The sequence below is a fragment of the Corythoichthys intestinalis genome, chromosome 5 (genome assembly GCF_030265065.1).
Source record: "Corythoichthys intestinalis isolate RoL2023-P3 chromosome 5, ASM3026506v1, whole genome shotgun sequence".
Taxonomy (NCBI): domain Eukaryota; kingdom Metazoa; phylum Chordata; class Actinopteri; order Syngnathiformes; family Syngnathidae; genus Corythoichthys; species Corythoichthys intestinalis.
Genome location: NC_080399.1, coordinates 31,099,675 through 31,118,848, shown reverse-complemented (window position 1 = coordinate 31,118,848; position 19,174 = coordinate 31,099,675). Strand labels below are relative to the sequence as shown.

Here is a 19,174-nt window from a genome sequence, read left to right as displayed (position 1 = left end):
AGAGAATCTGTGGGATATTGTGAAGAGGAAGTTGAGAAACACCAGACCCAGCACTGTGGTTGAGCTTAAGGTTGCTATCGAAGCATCCTGGGCCTCCATAACACCTCAGCAGTGCCACAGGCTGACTGCCACCATGCCACGCCGCATTGAAGCAGTCATTTCTGCAAAAGGCTTCCCGACCAAGTATTGAGTGCATAGCTGATATAATTAATTGAATGTTGACTTTTTTTTGTATTAAAATACTTTTTTTTTGTATTGGTCGAATGAAAAATGCAAATTTTTTGAGAAAGGGATTTTTGTTTTTTCTTGACTTTTTTTTTTTTTGCCAAAATCATCAATATTGAAACAATAAAAGGCTTGAACTACTTCAGTTGTGTGTAATGAATCTAAAATACATGAAAGTCTAATGTGTATCAGTACATTACAGAAAATAATGAACTTCATCACAATATGCTAATTTTTTGAGAAGGACTACGATATATTGGGGCGCTATCCGAATTGACCTGCAGTATGAACGCAGTTTAGGATTAGGGAAAGGGTTCAAAAGTGTTGAAATCAATGAGTTAGTAAATGCTCAGTTTTGAGTAATTTATCCAATGAGAGACAAATATGTCCTGATCACGTGCTGAAAGCAAAACTCCGCCTATTGATCACAGACCATCCTTCTTGTTTACCCCCTCCCCTTTTTGTCTCTGCCGAGTTCACGCTTCACTTCTTCCCTCCCCAAAAGCGCGTGGACATCCGCAGGGCGCGGGAAAGTCATCGAGGGCAGACCCCCACCACAACTACCACCCCTGGGCACGTTTTTATTTTTTCACCTCTCTAGTTCTCCAAAAGATTTTCCGGGGAGTGTCCCTCCGGCTGCTTCGGGGACAAACGATAACTTTCTTATTTTGGGACTTTTCTCACATTGAACATTTTTTTGTCGAAAGTGCCGCGTGACATCACCGAGTGAGGTAAAGAAATATTTCATTGAACTGTAATTTCGTTGTTCAGGTAATGATGACAGTCAAGGGGGGTCAAAACAAACTTATCGAAGATAAGTGCAGTGACATTTTTGTCTTAAATACACGTACTTGTGAGGATAGTTATGGCCACGTTTTGGACTCCTTACTATCAATGAAGTTAGGAGGATTTGGGGAACGCACGCGTCAGTGAAACTATTTCAAGTTTCTGGTTGGGAAAAGATGAGAAACAAGCCATTCTTCACCCTGGCTTCAAAAGTGTTGGATTCCCCAAGTTTTGAAGATGTTGAACTGGTTTCCTGCCGACAATAGAAATGTCACATGACACGTTTCGCGGCATCGTGCCATGACATGACAATCAAATATCTGGTTAAAGATTTCGTACAACCTTCAATAGTAGAGTTTGGCAGTTAACGACCGTTTCCCCTTGTTGTTGCAGTTTTACCACCGGAAACGCACACACATGAAAAGACTCACAGTCTCAATATTTTGACAACAGGATGGCAAGATTGCTTCTTCCTGCAAAGGATTGGTGCGCTGTAAATTTTGATGTAAATGTGTGCAATTTTAGGTGCACCTTTGGGACCCATAGGCGGAGTTTGACTTTTTGGGCATCGGGGGCACAACATGTTGATGACCCCAAAATGCAGTGTCAGCAATAAAATTAAGTTGTTAATTAAGTTGACAATGAGCGTTGTTTGTTCCCCATCATTCTTGAGGGGAATTCAAAATCAGGCAGCCTTCCTTAGACAATACTTTTCGCCAAGATCGTCATCCATTGAATTTGGTACGTCCGCCGGTGTCGTGCCAATGTAGTTACCCCAGTCAAAACTTGTATCCTCTGGGCGGAGCCATATAGAGGTATGTTTGTGTCTTTATTATTCAATCCAAAAAAGGTGTTTCAATCAAAATATATATTTTCAACCAAAAAAGTCGCTTCAATAATAATTTTAAAAAAAAAAGTGTTTGAATGCAAAATTAAATTTAAAACTCAAAAAAATAAAAAAATATGCATGTGAAAGCTATTTTTCTTTGATTCATTTTATTTATTTATTTATTTTTGATAGAAGCAACTTTTGGATTGAAGTCATGTGTTTGGGCAGCATTTTGGCTAGGACATTCTTTATTATTCAATCAAAAAATAAGTTGCTTAAAAAAAAAAATACAGATTTTTAAAAAGAAAAATCACTTCAATCAAAAAAAAAAGAAAAATTTCAATCATAGAAAAAAAGTTTTTGAATGCGAAAAAATATTTGAGATTGAAAAATTTGCATTTGAACACTTAATTTTTCATTGAAAAGGTTTTCTTTTGATTGAAGCAATCCTTTTTGTGTTTGGGCCATATTATGATTAGGACATTTGTGTCTAAATCGTTCAATCCCCCCAAAAGTTGCTTCAATCAATATATATATATATATTATTTTCAATCAAAGAAAAAAAATCATTTTTAATAATATTTTTTTCCCTAATATATATGTATATTTAATTATATGTAAAGCAAATGACCGTCTAAGGTGCTCGAAAAATAATTTTGACCCATTATACTAATGTTTTTGTTCATTTTAATCATTTTTGTTGCAGTTTTATTGCTTTACAACTTTTATTTATAGGAATGTCAATTACATGCATTGACAATTTTCGGACACCAGGGGGGACCTGCCCCCCCCCCCCCTTAAAATCCGCTTATGTTGGGATCCCTGTGACCCTTGCTGACTTTGATGCATGTCTTACTTGCATGAAGTTTGAGGAAAAAAAACTGGCAAATCAAGGAACTTAGTGGGGGGTGAAAGCATTTCTCAAGTGTGAAGGGTATAATTGTATTAATAATCATTATTTATATACATTCACACAAGGTTAGTAAAAGCTAAATCAATTCAATTCAAATGAATTTGAAAAATACACTTGCTATTTCCCCCCCCAACTCATTGCATGCCATTGATTGTGATAGACATCCAAGTCATTTAAACTGGGAGACTTTACGTGCTCGTGAATCCTCATCTTTCTGCGCCATTGACTGCTCTACATGTCTACTTGGAGTGGGAACCGATACGATATGATTCGCAATACAAGGCTCACGATAACGATTATCTCACGATATCGCGACACAGTGATTATTGATATATTGGTCAGAAAATTAAAGCGATACAACTGTTGAAAAGAAAAACAACATACCGTATTTTTCGGACTATAAGTCACAGTTTTTTCATTGTTTGGCTGGGGGTGCGATTTATACTCTGGAGCGACTTATGTGTGAAATTATTAACACATTTTTATATTATTTCACATGTTACTTTGGTGTTTTGGAGTGACACTGATGGTTTGGTAAACTTGTTAGCATGTTCTTTATGCTATAGTTATCTGAATAACTCTCAATAGCTTTGTTATGCTATGAAAGCCCGCAAACAGTTTGCTGATGACATGTCAACAAAGCACATGGATTACTGGAACCATGTCCTATGGTCTGATGAGACGGGTGGGCTTTCTTGTGTACCGTCGTCAGAAGAAGCTTCCTCCTGGGGTGACAGGCATGCACACCAATTTGATGTAGAGTGCGGCGTATGGTCTGAGCACTAACAGGCTGACCCCCCACCTCTTCAATCTCTACAGCAATGCTGACAGCACTCCTGTAACGAGTCACATGACATTTTGGAGAGACATTTAGGGATGTACGTTTTTTCAAAGGGGAGTACTCACTTTTGTTGCCAGCGGTGTGGATATTAATGGCTGTATTTTAAGTAATTTGAGGGGAAAATAAATTAACTCTATTCTATAAGTTGCACGCAGACTACTTTTCATTGTGTCAAAGTGTCATTTTGTCAGTGTTGTCCCATGAAAAGATAAACTTAAATATCTGAGAAATGCGAGTGGAGTACTCACTTTTGTGATACACTGTATCTCTTGGAGAGATAATGATGAATGTCACCCTTAATATCTTTAAAATTTTAAATCTTTTAAAAAATTTTAACAGTGCTGTAGGTGTCAGTCAGCAGTTGAGCTTGGAGTGGGGCAATGATAGAATTGGTGGCTCTCTTTTCTTCGTATATGACCTTTGTTGCCACCAGTGTTGGGCACGTTACTTTAAAAAAGTAATTAGTTAAATTACTCACTACTTCTTCCAAAAAGTAACTGAGTTAGTAACTGAATTACTTTAGTAAAAGTAACTAGTTACCAGGGAAAGTAACTGTTTCCGTTACTTTAAAAAGAACTTGTTGTATATCAAAGAATTTGAAATTTTCTGAGCAGTATTCGAGTCAGTGGAATATAGAAGAACAGACAGGTTGTTAACTTGTTAGGTGCTTCAGCAGATTTGAATTGCTCACCACAGATGTCGACAAAAGCTTTGCCCCGGGACATAAATTACACATTACATGCAGGTTCTTTCCTTTAATTTCGACAAACTTGAAATAGTGTCTATATCTCCACCTCTTAAAGGACAATTTTTCTTCTGACTGCTCTGCCATCCCGACCCTGTGCATCTGTTTTGCGTGTGTGTGTTTGCCGCACGCGCTGTTCCGGTTTGCATGTGAAATCACCGGCTCTGATTGGCTTACCGCGACACATGACTCTAACCCTCAGCCAATCACCATCACTGCCATCGCATCTCTCGAGGGGCTGCATTCAGGTAGGCTAGTTTCCCGACAAATCACGTCACCTTCAAAGCGTCTGCCGTCCTCAAGATGGAAGCAGAATTATTGCTGGCTGACAGTGGGAGATGGGAACGAGGCTAGTATCAGGTGTAGCAAACAGAAACGTTACCAAACTTTGGAAAGCATTGTCTAATTGAATGAGCAGGGACAAACAGCTTGGAGTCAGAAGTACGTGCGCTATTCTCGAACCCGAACGCACCCAAAGTCTTGGATGACAAATCAACAGAGCAGAGAGTCGATTCGACATGGCTGGTAGTTTCTTCAATTTATTAAGAGTAAGTAACGCACCGCTTTTGACCGTCAGTAACGGTAACAGCGTTGTAACGGCGGAAAAAGTAATTAGTTAGATTACCCCGTTACTGAAAAAATAACGCCATTACGTAACGGCGTTATTTATAACGGCGTTACTCCCAACACTGGTTGCCACAAGCATTGGTTTTGAGCTCTTCCACCATCTGCTTTACCATTTGAGATGTCGGACTCAGTCAATCACAATTCAAACCTGACTTGCTGGTATGTACAGTGGGGCAAATAAGTATTTAGTCAACCACTAATTGTGCAAGTTCTCTCACTTGAAAATATTAAAAAGGGCTGTAATTGTCAACATGGTAAACCTTAACAATTAGAGACAGAATGTGGAAAAAAAAAAAAAAAACTTTAAATATCACATTGTTTGATTTTTAAAGAATTTATTTGCAAATAATGGTGGAAAGTAAGTATTTGGTCTATACCAAAAGTTCATCTCTATACTTTGTTATGTACCCTTTGTTGGCAATAAGAGGCCAAACGTTTTCTGTAACTCTTCACAAGCTTTTCACACACTGTTGCAACACAGACTTTCAACTCCCTCCACAGATTTTCTATGGGGTTGAGATCTGGAGACTGGCTAGGCCACTCCAGGACCTTGAAATGCTTCTTATGAAGCCACTCCTTTGTTGCCCTGGCTGTGTGTTTGGGATCATTGTCATGCTGAAAGACCCAGCCATGTCTCATCTCAATGCCCTTGCTGATGAAAGGGGATTTTCACTCAAAATCTCTCGATACATGGCCCCATTCATTCTTTCCTTTACACAGATCAGTCGTCCTGGTCCCTTTGCAGAAAAACTGCCCCAAAGCATGATGTTTCCACCCCCATGCTTCACAGTGGGTATGGTGTTCTTGGGGTGCAATTCAGTATTTTTTCTCCTCGTCTAGATTGGTTTCATCTGACCGTAACACATTCTCCCAGTCCTCTTCTTGATCATCCAAATGCTCTCTAGCGAACTGCAGACGGGCCTGGACGTGTACGTTCTTCAGCAGGGGGACACGTCTGGCAGTGCAGGATTTGAGTCCCTGGCGGTGCATTGTGTTACTGATAGTAGCCTTTGTTACTCTGGTCCCAGCTCTCTGTAGGTTATTCACTAGGTCCCCCCATGTGGTTCAGGAATTTTTGGTCACCGTTCTTATCATTTTGACGCCACGGGGTGAGATCTTGCATGGAGCCCCAGATCGAGGGAGATTATCAGTGGTCTTGTATGTCTTCCCTTTGCTAATAATTGCTCCCACAGTTGATTTCTTTACACCAAGCGTTTTACCTATTGCAGATTCAGTCTTCCCAGCCTGGTGCAGGTCTACAATTTTGTCTCTGGTGTCCTTTGACAGCTCTTTGGTTTTGACCATAGTGGAGTTTGGAGTGTGACTGACTGAGATTGTGGACAGGTGTCTTTTATACCGATAATTAGTTAAAACAGGCGCCATTAATACAGGTAACGAATGGAGCCTCGTTAGACCTCGTTAGAAGAAGTTAGACCTCTTTGACAGCCAGAGATCTTGCTTGTTTGTAGGTGACCAAATTCTTATTTTCCACTCTAACTTGGAAATACATTCTTTATAACAAAACAATGTGTTTTTCTGTTTTTTTTTTCTCCACAATTTCTCTCATGCTTGTGGTTTACCCATGTTGACAATTACAGGCCTCTCTAATCTTTTCGAGTAGAACTTGCACAATTGGTGGTTGACTAAATACACATTTGCCCCACTGTATATGTGACATGGGGTAGATCACATTTTACTGACTGACCACAGAGACTTTATATATATGTGCTAGTTTTTATGAAGTCCTTTATTTATTTTAAATTCAGACTTACTATTAAATATAAGACTCTTTCTATTAAATATGGATATTCATTGAGAAATGGACAGTGTATACACTAAACTAGTCATCCATTCATTCTTCTTCTTCTGAACAGCTTACCCGAACGGGTCACAGGGTGCTGGAGCCTATCCCAAGCTAACATCGGGCAGGTGGCAGGGTCTAAACTAGTAATATCAAACAATATTTATCTTGTCCCTTAAATTTAGATTATCTATTCAAGCAGACCTGTTACCGTGGGTGGGCCATAGGGGACCCACCAAAATGCTTGTAACCCACACTCAAAGCATAGAGATGTTAGAAAATAATAAATTACTCTTTATCATTCTTCATGCTTACTTGCTATCATTAAAGGGATCCAAGGATAGAAAGCCTTGTAGTTTCCTAAAAAATAAACATTGTTATGGGTTAAAATAATTTGATATTGAAACCCCTCTTGATGATTTCGTTTTTATACAATTTGTAAAATTAGTTTAACTGGTAGGTCACCATTGTTGTTGACATCGCAGGGCAGTGACGTCACATGGTTACGCTGCCGGACTTCCAAAGTATGACTCTAGCGACATAAATATGTCATCTGTTCAGCCCTTTCAATTTGAACCCAAGAGGAACATTAATGAGCATGACTGCACTGTCGATATTTCACAAAACGAGCTGCAAAAGCAAAATGAACAGGAAAGATGGAATGAGACGAGACGGGAATAGGACAAAACTGTTGTTCTGCCGAAATGTTCTATATTGGTGAAACGTCCCACAAGAGGCGAATTTGACACCCAAAGTACGTGCGCTTTCAGCTTGTTTTGTTTAAATGCATACAGACAGAACATACTAAAGATGCCTTAAAAAAATATTTAAATGCAGTAATATCAAATAAAGATGGTTTAAAACCCGTGGGCGTTATTTTATTTTGACTAAATTGTTGTGATTTTGTCCAAAGTATGGCTTTTCCTTTGAAGTGTGATAACTAAGTCATTTATGAATATTTTTTTCACTTTCAACCACTCAAAAATGTTCATTGGCATTAGGGATGTCCGATATCCATTTTTTGAAACCGATATCGATAACTTCCTGTTCCTCAAGGCCGATACCGATATGATAACCAATAATATATATATAATTTTTAATGTATATCAATCAGTCAGTATCGTTGACGATGTGTTCCCCTGAACAATGAGCACTGATCTAAAGCAAACATAAACCCAAAAGGTATTGTGCTTTGTCAGCAGATAAAACATTTGGTGCAACGGGAAAAGAGACTTTTGTGGTCTTGGTCCATGAAACAACTTTCTTAACCTGGCAATTATAGAACAGCAAGCCTATCAATAACCAAAAGGCCTCTCAATAACTTGTAAACACAACACTGTAAAATGCAAACATTTGCTAATTGCCATAGAAAGGTTTATACGTAACTCAGTGAAGGAAAAATACGGCCTCTAGAACAGTAACAAAATTTTGCATACTGGCAAAACAGGAGTGGAAACAAACGCACACATCCCAATCCGACACCAAAAATATTATTAAAAGGACCAATAACATATATTGTAATTGGATTTATTAGGATGACGTCACAATTCCTATTATCGGACCGATAATTATCAGACCGATAATTATCGTGCGCCTCTAATTGGTATCAGACCTATCTACACATATATAGTTTTTATTTTATACATTTTTTTTAATGCCCCCCATGGACATTAATAGCAGTATTATTCTAATAGCAAAACTAACTATGTGGTATATATATATAATTAAAGTCTAATTTGAAAATTTCATATGACATAGTTAGAGACCCAAATAAGTCCATAAGTCATAACAACAGAATTTTTTATGCATACCCAGTTTTTACACAATGGCAGTTTTCTGAATCAAACTAAATTGTTGCGATTTTGTCCAAGACATGGTTTTTCCTTTGAAGTGTGATAACTAAGTCGTTTATGAATATTTTTTCACTTTCAACCACTCACAAATGTTCATTGGCCTCAGACCTATCTACACATATATTGTTTTTATTAAAAAATAAATAAATAAATAAAAAATAATGCCCCCTATGGACTTTAATAGCAGTATTATTCTAATAGCAAAACTGACTATGCTGTATATATGTATATACATATATGTATATATATATATATGCAACAGTTTTAGGCAGGTGTCCTGCCTAAAACTTTCGCACAGTACTGTATATACTGTTTATATAATAAAAGTCTAATTTGAATATTTCATATGACATAGAGGCCCAAATAAGTCCATAAGTCATATTCATGCAAAGTCACGTTTTGGCCTTTGGCGCCCCCTAGTGACTTTTGTGTGTTAAGACTCTCAACACACAAATTCCTCTATTTCCATGTATTTGACTCGCCAAAGAAGCGATTGCATCAGTAATCATGGAAAATGCATTTATAACACATCAGGTTTACAGCATAGCAAAGATTATGATTTATAATGGGAGTCAGTGAGCCAGAACATGGCATTATTACAAGAATTTAGTGCGAATCTCCCCAACCTGTTTAAGGTAAGTTAGAAATTGTAGCATGGTGCCATTTTGATCTTTACATGTTTTTACTATTCTGTGGAAATATTTGCTCCCTAGTGTAATTTTTCCAATGCTTTTTCTCTGATGAAACACAGAGAAAAAAAACTAAAAAAAAAAAAAAAAAGCCAGAATATGGACAAATAACACCAACGGGTTAATTAAATACGCGACGTGACTAATGTGGTCAACAGATCAACAATCTGCTTTAAAGCTATCACAAGAAAACACTATGCCTAAAAGTATGAGAAGGAGGCAATGCAAAAAGTATTTTGAGGCAATGAAAAGGTAATAAAAGACTCAATAAAAACACAAATAGTAAGTACTCGCCGCTTTTAACCGATGAGCGCATGTGTTGGACGTCTCACCGCGTAGAAGGAATTGCAGTAACCCGGTAGTATTTGTCGAGTGACAACGTCCTCACACCCAGCGTCCATAAAACATGGTGCCCTCCGTTGGTCAAAATATGTACTAAATATTATAGATTTCTAAATCAAGGGCAATATTTTATGTCTTTCTAATAACATGTTTTAGTAAAAGAAAATCATTGTGGCTTATTAGAGCCTACAAGTCTTTAAGTATGAGGTTCCCTTTAAGCCCTTTTCACACTAGCGGTAGCAGCACGCAGTTTGACGCTGACAAACCAATTTATTGTATATGTAGGAGGGCAGCGTTTGTGACCATTTTGGACTGAGCGGCAAACCGTGAACGAATTTGAGTTGTTGCTCTGTTTAAGAGCGGCAAAATCTGAGCCCGTCCAATAGCGGAGATATTAGTGTAGTGATATGTTGTTTCGGCTTACAGATGCACACAAGCCATGGCATAATGCTAATTTCCGCTGAATTTTAGCATTATGCTAGACGGCGCTTGAAACAGAAACATTTTGTATTTTAATGTCTACTGTGTGCAGTTTTCTTTGTTACGAGAGCTTACTGTTACAGTTGAGCTAGTTTAGCTCAAATAGAGAGTAATAAACTACTTAACATCGACAAACATTCGAGTTTATGTGAAGGGCAGTTCAAAATCTTTCAAACTAGTCTGCCTCCATTGATTAAAAAATGTAAATGTTGATTACTGAGACCGAACTAAAACATTTTTGTGATCTATGATCTTGATTTTAAAATTGCCCAGTACTATAAACACCAGAAATCAGATCAACTATATTACATGTGCTTACACTTGTTTTATTTTCCTAGGTCTGGAGCCACATTATCACAGTGTGACAACAAGAATATGAACTAGTTGAAGCAGACGCTCATTCAAATATTTTGAGCCAAAGCCAGGATGCCATTGTTTGATGAAAGTATGGCCTTTGCTGGATTGTCAAATCAGTCAGATATGTCTGGGTTTATTACAAAGCCAGTGCTCCACTACAGCGGTCCCTATTTTTCCTACCACAGCCGAGGAAAGGATGCAGCGGAGTTAACATCACCTTGGACTAACTCAAGCGCTTCACTGCTGGATGCGAAATGTCCCACAACACACGCATCTGGCGCAGAAACCAGCAGCAACTTATCTGGGCAATCTGACAGTCCTGTTCACATCGCTATTCCAAAAGCTGTGTATGGACATAACCCCTGTTACCATGGTCTGGGGTGCGTGATGGGACATCGGTACACTGCAGAACACAGAGCCCAGGCGGCAGACAGCGCTGATTTTGATTCTGTTCGGGCTCCAGGGGAGGCTTACCAAAGTCAAAGATCACCCATCCACCAAAAGGCGCGAGATGCCTTGCAAGGTTTTCAGTTGGATCCCAGGGAGGAACAGGTCAAGAGAATGACAGCAGAAAATATGAACAGAGGTAGACCTGCTCGAATGGAGCAAACCTACAGCGGCTTCCCTTCTTTGTCTCCTCTCTCCATGCTAACTTTAGGTGAGCAGGGTAGACATTTACAGCCTTCCCCTGGAGGCTACGCAGGCCTCCCTCCCTCCCATACAACACACGAGCATATGACCTCAGAGCTTTATCAAGAATGTTCTCCCATGTCCAAATATGGCCATCCAACAAAGCACTCAATGTTTTACTACCCGCGGGGCAATGTGGAGGTGGAAAACAGAACATATTGTCATGATATTGGTGGTAAACAGAGAGAGGACATTCGAAAAAGCCAAATCCCAATCCCTCGAGAGCATTATACATTACCACGAGCGCTAAACGGCGACATTCCTTTATTTTTGCATGGCACTGAAACACATCCAAGTCACTCCTTTGTACAGGGCTTTGACTATCCATGTTATGCACATCCAGGATTTCATTTAAGTCCAGTCTCAAATGTAGAAAGGCAACACATCCAATCCAGGCTGCCTTCACAAAGAATGAATTTTTCGCCATCTGATCCATTGGAAGCTTCCCATCCCATACAACAGATGGACCCTATTAGTCCTATGCGACGTGCAGGCCAATTTGTGTTGCCTTCTCACATTGAAATGAGTAGACTATATCCATCGATCACCAGTCGACCTATTCATCAAATGGATGAACCGGTCCTTTCACCTTCCGCCTTGGCCAAAGAGCAATATTCTTATTTTGTGGATCAGGTTTCATGCCTCAAAGACCTTGCAGTTTTCAGAGGGACGCGGCTTCCCCATTCCCTCAAAACCGATTCAGATCACCTCTGTACAACCTTATCTCACAGGCCTAATTCTCAAACAGTCATTGTAACAGGTAATAAGCACAGTAGACGTCCACATAACCCTTCCACCTCTGTTCATAAAGGCAGCCTAAAGAGGCACATTAAAGAAGAGGCTCTTGATTTATGTGAAACTGAAATGATTAAAAAGCGGCAAAAGCTGGAAATGGAAGAGGTCCTCATACGAAATCAAGAGGGTTCCCCTGAAATGCCAGTTATTGACAGTGTGTTTAGTCTGGCACCTAAAGAATACATAAAAACGTCTGGAGTTCCGGAAGTTGAACCTCTGAGAAGGGCCCTGGTATCTGAGAGCTGTCAAGTCAAACCCACAACACCCCTTACAGAAATCAAACCTGATCCTGCTGGATCACCTGCTCATGTCTGCGCAGAGACGCCTGAAGTACAAATGATTGAACCCGCAAAAATTAAAGTGGAAAATATCAGTCAGTCAGACATACGCGAAGCTACCGAAAATCCTCCAAGTCAGGCTGCTTGCAGTACAATACAAGATCAAAACAATCCACAAGCTGAAGATGCGACTTCGTCAGACACAAAGTCCATGCTGGTCATTCAGATATGTGAACCTGAGGGATTTAAATGTAAAACTTCATCACTTGAGGACAACGATCCTTCGCTCGCGTCCGAACCGCCGAGTGTACATTCTGTTGATAGTTCAAAGACACCACAGGAACAGGAGGTTGCCAATGAGCCTAAACCTGTCAGTCCACTGAGATCCATTAAACCCAAATTCCATATCAAAAACATTCCGCCGGAGTATCTAAAACCTGGCTCAAACTACAATATACGGCTCCCTGACTTGAAGCTCTTGTGTCCTGTGGTTGCCCAAGAAACACCTGAGCAAATCCGTCCTGAATTGTCACCAAGAAGAGAGAAACCTATTCGTAAGCATTTCTTAGAGCTGCATCGCACACTCCTTAAGCATGTAGCCAAATGTGTGTTTGCCACCTCAGAGCAGCAGCTCAGTACCTGGCGGTCTCAGCTAGGACTTGACGAACCTTCCTCAAACAAAGTCCAGAAAGTGTCCTGCTTGCTGGGGATGAAAGCCAGGCACATGTGGTTCAATGAGGAGATTAAATCTGCTCTTCTAGAGGTGCAGGATAGGCTAAGAGAGTACATCATACATAAGCGCTGCCCTTTTCCTCATGTCATGAGAACGGGGGCGGTGTTCATCCCCATGCTGGTGGTCAAAGAAATCCTGTTTCCCATTGTCCCTGGCACTTTTATTGACCAAGTCCTGCAAGAACACAAAGTGGAACTGCGGCCTACCACACTGTCTGAGGAGAAGATCCTCGCGCAGCTACACAAGCCCTGCTCGTCTCGCCTCGGGAGGCTGATGTCGCTCAAACACCTGCCCAACATCTACACCGATGTGCTCAACCTCTTTTATTACTCCAGTGTCTGCAAGCACCTAGGTGAGTGGACTGAATTTGTTTGGGTCTTACCAGCCAACAAGAAAGTTGGATGCAGATGAATTTAAAAATAGTGGACAAAATTGAAAATACTACTTGTTCTGGATTTGGTTCCACTTATTTGCACGTCTGCTAGTTATCGGAGATTTCACACGTTTCTAAATCACTAGGAGGAGCCATCAAGATTCCAAATAAAATGTATTTATTTTTTACAGAATCAACGTCACATGATGTCCAAAAGACTATCCAGGTATTTTATTTGTCACTAAATCTCAGATTGTGGTTTCTCTCTTAACAAAATGCTCGTGAAGGGCAGGAAAGATTTATTGTTGTTGTTTCACACGTCTTCTAACAAGTTGAATCAAATTGTCCTGTCCTTGCTTTCGTAACGGTTCACACGGGGTGGGCATACAGTATGCTTTCCTGCAGAAAATAACATCATTTAGCATTGCATTGCTACACTAACAATCCCTCAAGTTTTTATGTATTTTTAGGCATGAAAGCAAAACATGGTCTGTCACTGTGATGCATGGGCGCAGTGCCAGCTTCTCAATATATCTCTCATACACTCTCTCCTTTTTCTACACCAGTGGTTCTTAACCTGGGTTCGATCGAACCCCAGGGGTTCGGTGAGTAAGTCTAAGGGGTTCGGCAAAGGACCCGCAGAGCCCTATTGTTGTACGCTGACTAAATCTAAGCAAAGTGGCATGTTAGATTAGGTTTTCGACTGGCTTGCCACCAATTTACATGCTTTATTCATCTGATGAGAGGAGAAACTGTTTTGCTCAGTGGAAGGTTGACTTACACTTGGGATGAAGAAGTATAACAGACTGATGGGCAGTGTGGACTTAAATTTTGACCTGTTTAAAAACAAGAGACTGCTTAGATATTAGGTGAGATATATTTGTTTTGAATTTGATTTTTTTTTTTTTTTATTACCTAATTCCAAAGGGTTCTGTGAATGTATACAGTGTAGGGATGTCCCGATCCAGGTTTTTGCACTTCCGATCCGATACAGATATTGTTTTGCACTTTCGATCCGATACCGATACTGGCCGATACCGATACCGACCTATCTGAGCATGTGTTAAAGTTTAAAGTTATTTAGCCTCCTTACTTAGTTGTCAGACTCATGTTGAAAAAGGTTTTAGTACCCTTGATAACAACTAGCCAGCTGAATTAGGTGAGTTTGAATAACACACAACGGTTGGTAACAAGAAACTGACCTGTTTATTCAGTAACAAACACAAAACATTATAAATAACAGAAATGGCATAGTCAGTCAGTAAAACGTGCAAATAATATTGTAAACTGTCTTAAAAAAGCAAAACACACCAACAACCTCAGTGTAAAATCCCACAAATCCCCCAATCTATTAGATGCTTTTAATGTTTTGTGTATTATTTACAAAAATTGTATAAAAAGCCTCTCAGGTTTAAATAAACGACTATTTTAGTATCAAGTTAACATTTTAAAACAGTAAATAAAATATTCAAGCCCCCAAGGCTTTAAACTACATTCAATTCATTTAATTTTGCGAATCAACTGTTAAAGTTGTTAAAATTGCTCCCGTTATTCCATAATTTCCCTTCTGTCTACTTTCGACATGTGAAAGTTTTAAAACTGTTTTGAAGATCGATTCAAGTCAAGATTTTGCCGATTTAGGAGTATTTTAGATAAAAAGTTCTTTAGGTTCGCTTGGAAGGTTCACAACAGCCTACTAGGGAATTCTTCTGTTTTAAGATGGCGGCTGTTTACTAACGCATCTGGTTTTCAATACTTCAATGTTGCGAACGCAGTCGAGTCTGTCGTGTAGCATCTGGTTTTATATACATAGGATATCTATTATCTCCAGTAAAACGACGTTGACGTAGTTTGTTGCGGCTGTCAGCAGAAGTCAGGTATTCTTGTGTTTTTTATCCAGCGGCATGAGTTGAGCTAAAGCCGTGAGTTGAGCATTTGGCATTACCCGGTTCTAAGACAAGTTATGTTTACTTTCCGGACGCAATGCGGTCAGTTTCTCATTGCGTCCCGAAGACCACGCTGTGTATTAGTTCCGCTTTACTTGACATATTTCAATAATCGGAATTTGGATGTTTGTGAATCCTTCTCGAATCTTCAGCGGCCGAATCGCGTGTTGGATGGTAAATGGTGTTATACTTGTATAGCGTGCGTCTTTACTCACGTGAGATAATGGCTCGTCATCCAGAATGAATTCTTCAGCAATGACTCTTGTTATTCCCTGGGCTTTGGGACTGTCGAGTGCCAGTTTGTCACGCATAGCAAAAGTTTCTGCCAGTGTTAGTTGCGTGACCTTTCTTTTTGTCTTCGGTTTTCTTAACATACCCCTCATATTGTTTGTGGTGGTATTTCGCTAAATGCTTGATTAGGTTGGTTGCATTAAAACTTCTTACAGCTTTACCACTACGCTTGACTTTATTGTGGCATATGTTGCTCTCTGCCTCTTCGTCTTTGTCGTCCTTTAAGGTGAAATGATCCCACACAGCTGACATTTTTACCGATAAAGTCTCTCGGTAAAATGGGAGACGGTAATGTAAATGTAGTGTGTTTAAGGTGTGCCGTAAAATGCGGACCGGAGTTTAGGGAAACCGAAGCAAAAACTGGAAAGGATTATGTAAATCGATGCGCTGGAAAACCCGGACCGTACTTTTAAAAATAACCAGATCAGAAGTCTGGATCGGAATTTTTCCCGTGTTCCGATCCGATACCGTTGCGCATTTTTTTGCCCATATCGGTGTCCGATCCGATCCAAATATCTGATCGGGACATCTCTAATACAGTGTTATGAAAAAGCATCTTAACCTTTTGGAATTTCTCACATTTCTGCATAAAATCACCATCAAATGTGATCTGATCTTTGTGAAAATCACACAAATGAAAAAACAGTGTCTGCTTTATCTAAAACCACCCAATCACTTATAAGTTTTCGTATTTTAATGAAGATAGTATGCAAAAAATGACAGAAGGGGGAAAAATAAGTAAATGAACCATCACATTTGTGCCCCCCCCCCCTTTGGCAACAATAACTTCAGCCAGACGCTTCTTGTAGCTGCAGATCCGTCTGGCACATCCGTCAGGACTAATCTTGGCCCATTCTTCTCTACAAAACTGCTGTAGTTCAGTCAGATTCCTGAGATGTCTGGCATGAATCGCTGTCTTTAGGTCATGCCACAGCATCTCAATGGGGTTCAAGTCTGGACTTTGACTTGGCCACTCTAGAACGTGTATTTTGTTATTCTGAAACCATTCTGAAGTTGATTTACTTCTGTTTTTTGGATCATTGTCTTGTTGCAGAATCCATCCCTTTTAGGCTTTAGCTGTCTGACAGAAGGCCTAGGGTTTTCTGCAAAACATCCTGATAAACCTTTGAATTCATTCTTCCATTAATGATTGCAAGTTGTCCAGACCTCGAGGGAGCAAAACAGCCCCAAATCATGATGCTCCCTACACCATGCTTCAAGATTGGGATGAGGCGTTGATGTTGGTGAGCTGTTCCATTTCTCCTCCACACATGACATGTGTTACTCCTAAACAATTCAACTTCGGTTTCATTAGTCCACAAAATATTTTGCCAAAAATTATGTAGCGTGTCCAAGTGCCCTTTTACGAACATTTAACGAGCAACAATGTCTTTTTAGACAGCAGTGGCTTCCTCTGTGGAGTCCTCCCCATGAACACCATTCTTGGCCATAGTTTTACATATAGTTGACGTGTGCACGGAGATATTGGACTGTGCCAGTCATTTCTGTAAGTCTTTAGCAGACACTCTAGGGTTCTTTTTTACCTCTCTGAGTATTCTGCGCTGAACTCTTGGTGTCATCTTTGGTGGACTGCCACTCCTTGGGAGAGAAGCAAGACTGCCAAACTCTCCATTTGTCGACAACTTCTCTGACTGAAATTTGATAAACATCCAGACTTTTAGAGGTTTTTTTATCCTTTCCCAGTTTTATACAAATCAACAATCCTTGATCCTTGTTCTTCAGACAGCTCTTTTGACCAAGCCATGATGCACATCAGACAATGCTTCTCATCAAGACAATTCTTACCCGGTGTGTGTTTTATAGTGGGCAGGGCAGCTTTAAACCACTCATCAGTGATTGGGCACACACCTGACTTAAAATGTTTGGTAAAAATTGGTTTCAATTGCTCTTTAAGTCTCCTTAGGCAGAGCGTTCACTTACTTATTTTTCCCCTTCTTGTTTGCATGCTATCCTCATTAAAATATGAAAACTTATAAATGCTTGGATGGTTTTATTTGAAGCAGACACTGTATTTTCATCTGTGCGATTTTGACAAAGATCAGATCACATTTGATGGCAATTTTATGCAGAAATGTGAGGAATTCCAAAAGGTTCAGATACTTTTTCATACCACTGCATGTGAGATTCGCGGGGTTCGGTACCTTTAGCAAGGTTAAGAACCACTTTTCTACATGTTTTGTCTTTTCACAACACAGGGTTTGCACAGAGACTGAAAAAAATATTTTTTTACGGAAAAATCATTCCTAGCACACTCCCAAACTAAAGGATAACCGGATAACTGTTGAAAATATGAAAGATTAATAATTTAATTCACTGCCAGCCCGCCTAGTTACAGAATAGTTGACTTCTATGGCCCTCATTGACGGTGAATGAATAGGCTGGTTCGCTTGCCCATAAGACACTAGTAATTGATGTTTTATTTTTGCTAACATGACTAACCAATAATCACGCTTAGACTGCTGATATTGTATTTAGGGCTGCAGCTATCGAATATTTTAGTAATCGAGTAAATTACTGAAAATTCTATCGATTAATCGAGTAATCGGATAAAACAAATATATTTTTAGGTGAAGAGCAATTATAAATATACATGAGAAAACAAGACATTTCATCTAATCTTGAACCATTTTCAGTCAATTAATGTCTTTATTTTCGATGTATATTGTTGAAAACAGCCAACAATTGCATCTGAGATGTAACATGAATTTTAAAAAAAAGACTAATTCACTGCTTTCACTCAAAAAACTTTTAGATCTTATTAAAAAAAAAAAAAAAAAAAAAATATATATATATATATATATATATATATATATATCTTACCTAAAAATGCCGTTACGCTTGATAACACACATCACTTAAAAGTTCGGATTTTTTTCCCATGTGTTCCAATTGAATTTCTATTTGTGTCAAGCCATTTTTAAGTTCTAGTTAAGTTTTAAGATTGTCCAAACTGTAAATCCTGATAGGATTTTGAGTTTTTGCAGTGTTCAAAATAAATGTATGATACAGGCTGTATTGGAGCACATTAGGGACTAGTGCTACTTGGTGTTTTATCCAGCAATGACTACTGAGCTAAAATTGATAGTTAGCATTATTAAGTTTTTATTTTACACCCTCATCACTCCACAATGCTATGTTATGTTAAAGCCGGTATGTAAGACATGTTAGCCACGGATCGACAGTGGTAATAATTAATAGAAACCTAGCCCTCCGCAGGGCTAACGTTACGTGAGCTGGTAGTGACAGTAGCGTTAATCTTATTTATTAGCGCTTAGCGCTCTTTATTAGCGCTTAGCTCTACTGCTTTAAGATGGCGGCTGCTTACTAACGCTGCCCAGATGCAGCCGAGTCTGTCATTTTGCATCTAGTTCAACATACATGCGATCTCTATGAGACGCATCAGATGCTACCTGCAACCAACGTAGCATCGTGCGGCTAGTATTTAGCAACGTCGGCGTCGTTTGTAGCGGCTGTTGGCTGCAGTAAGGTTTTTTTTTTTTTTTCCCCTTTCTTCCTCTCCACGTGACATCAGCGCATTGTCCCGCATTAAAAGTAGTCC

General features: G+C 39.4%; 1 protein-coding gene across 1 annotated transcript in view; it reads left to right on the top strand.

Moving 5' to 3' along the window:
* The first annotated feature begins 497 nt into the window (after nt 1-497).
* The window catches only part of c5h15orf39 (chromosome 5 C15orf39 homolog), a 33,990-nt gene continuing 15,313 nt past the window's right edge, over nt 498-19,174 (top strand). Inside the window, exons 1-2 of the mRNA XM_057835718.1 lie at nt 498-956; nt 10,470-13,336. Of these exons, the coding sequence (XP_057691701.1) occupies nt 10,558-13,336 (2,779 nt within the window). The 5' untranslated portion in view covers nt 498-956; nt 10,470-10,557. The remainder of the gene's footprint in view (nt 957-10,469; nt 13,337-19,174) is intronic.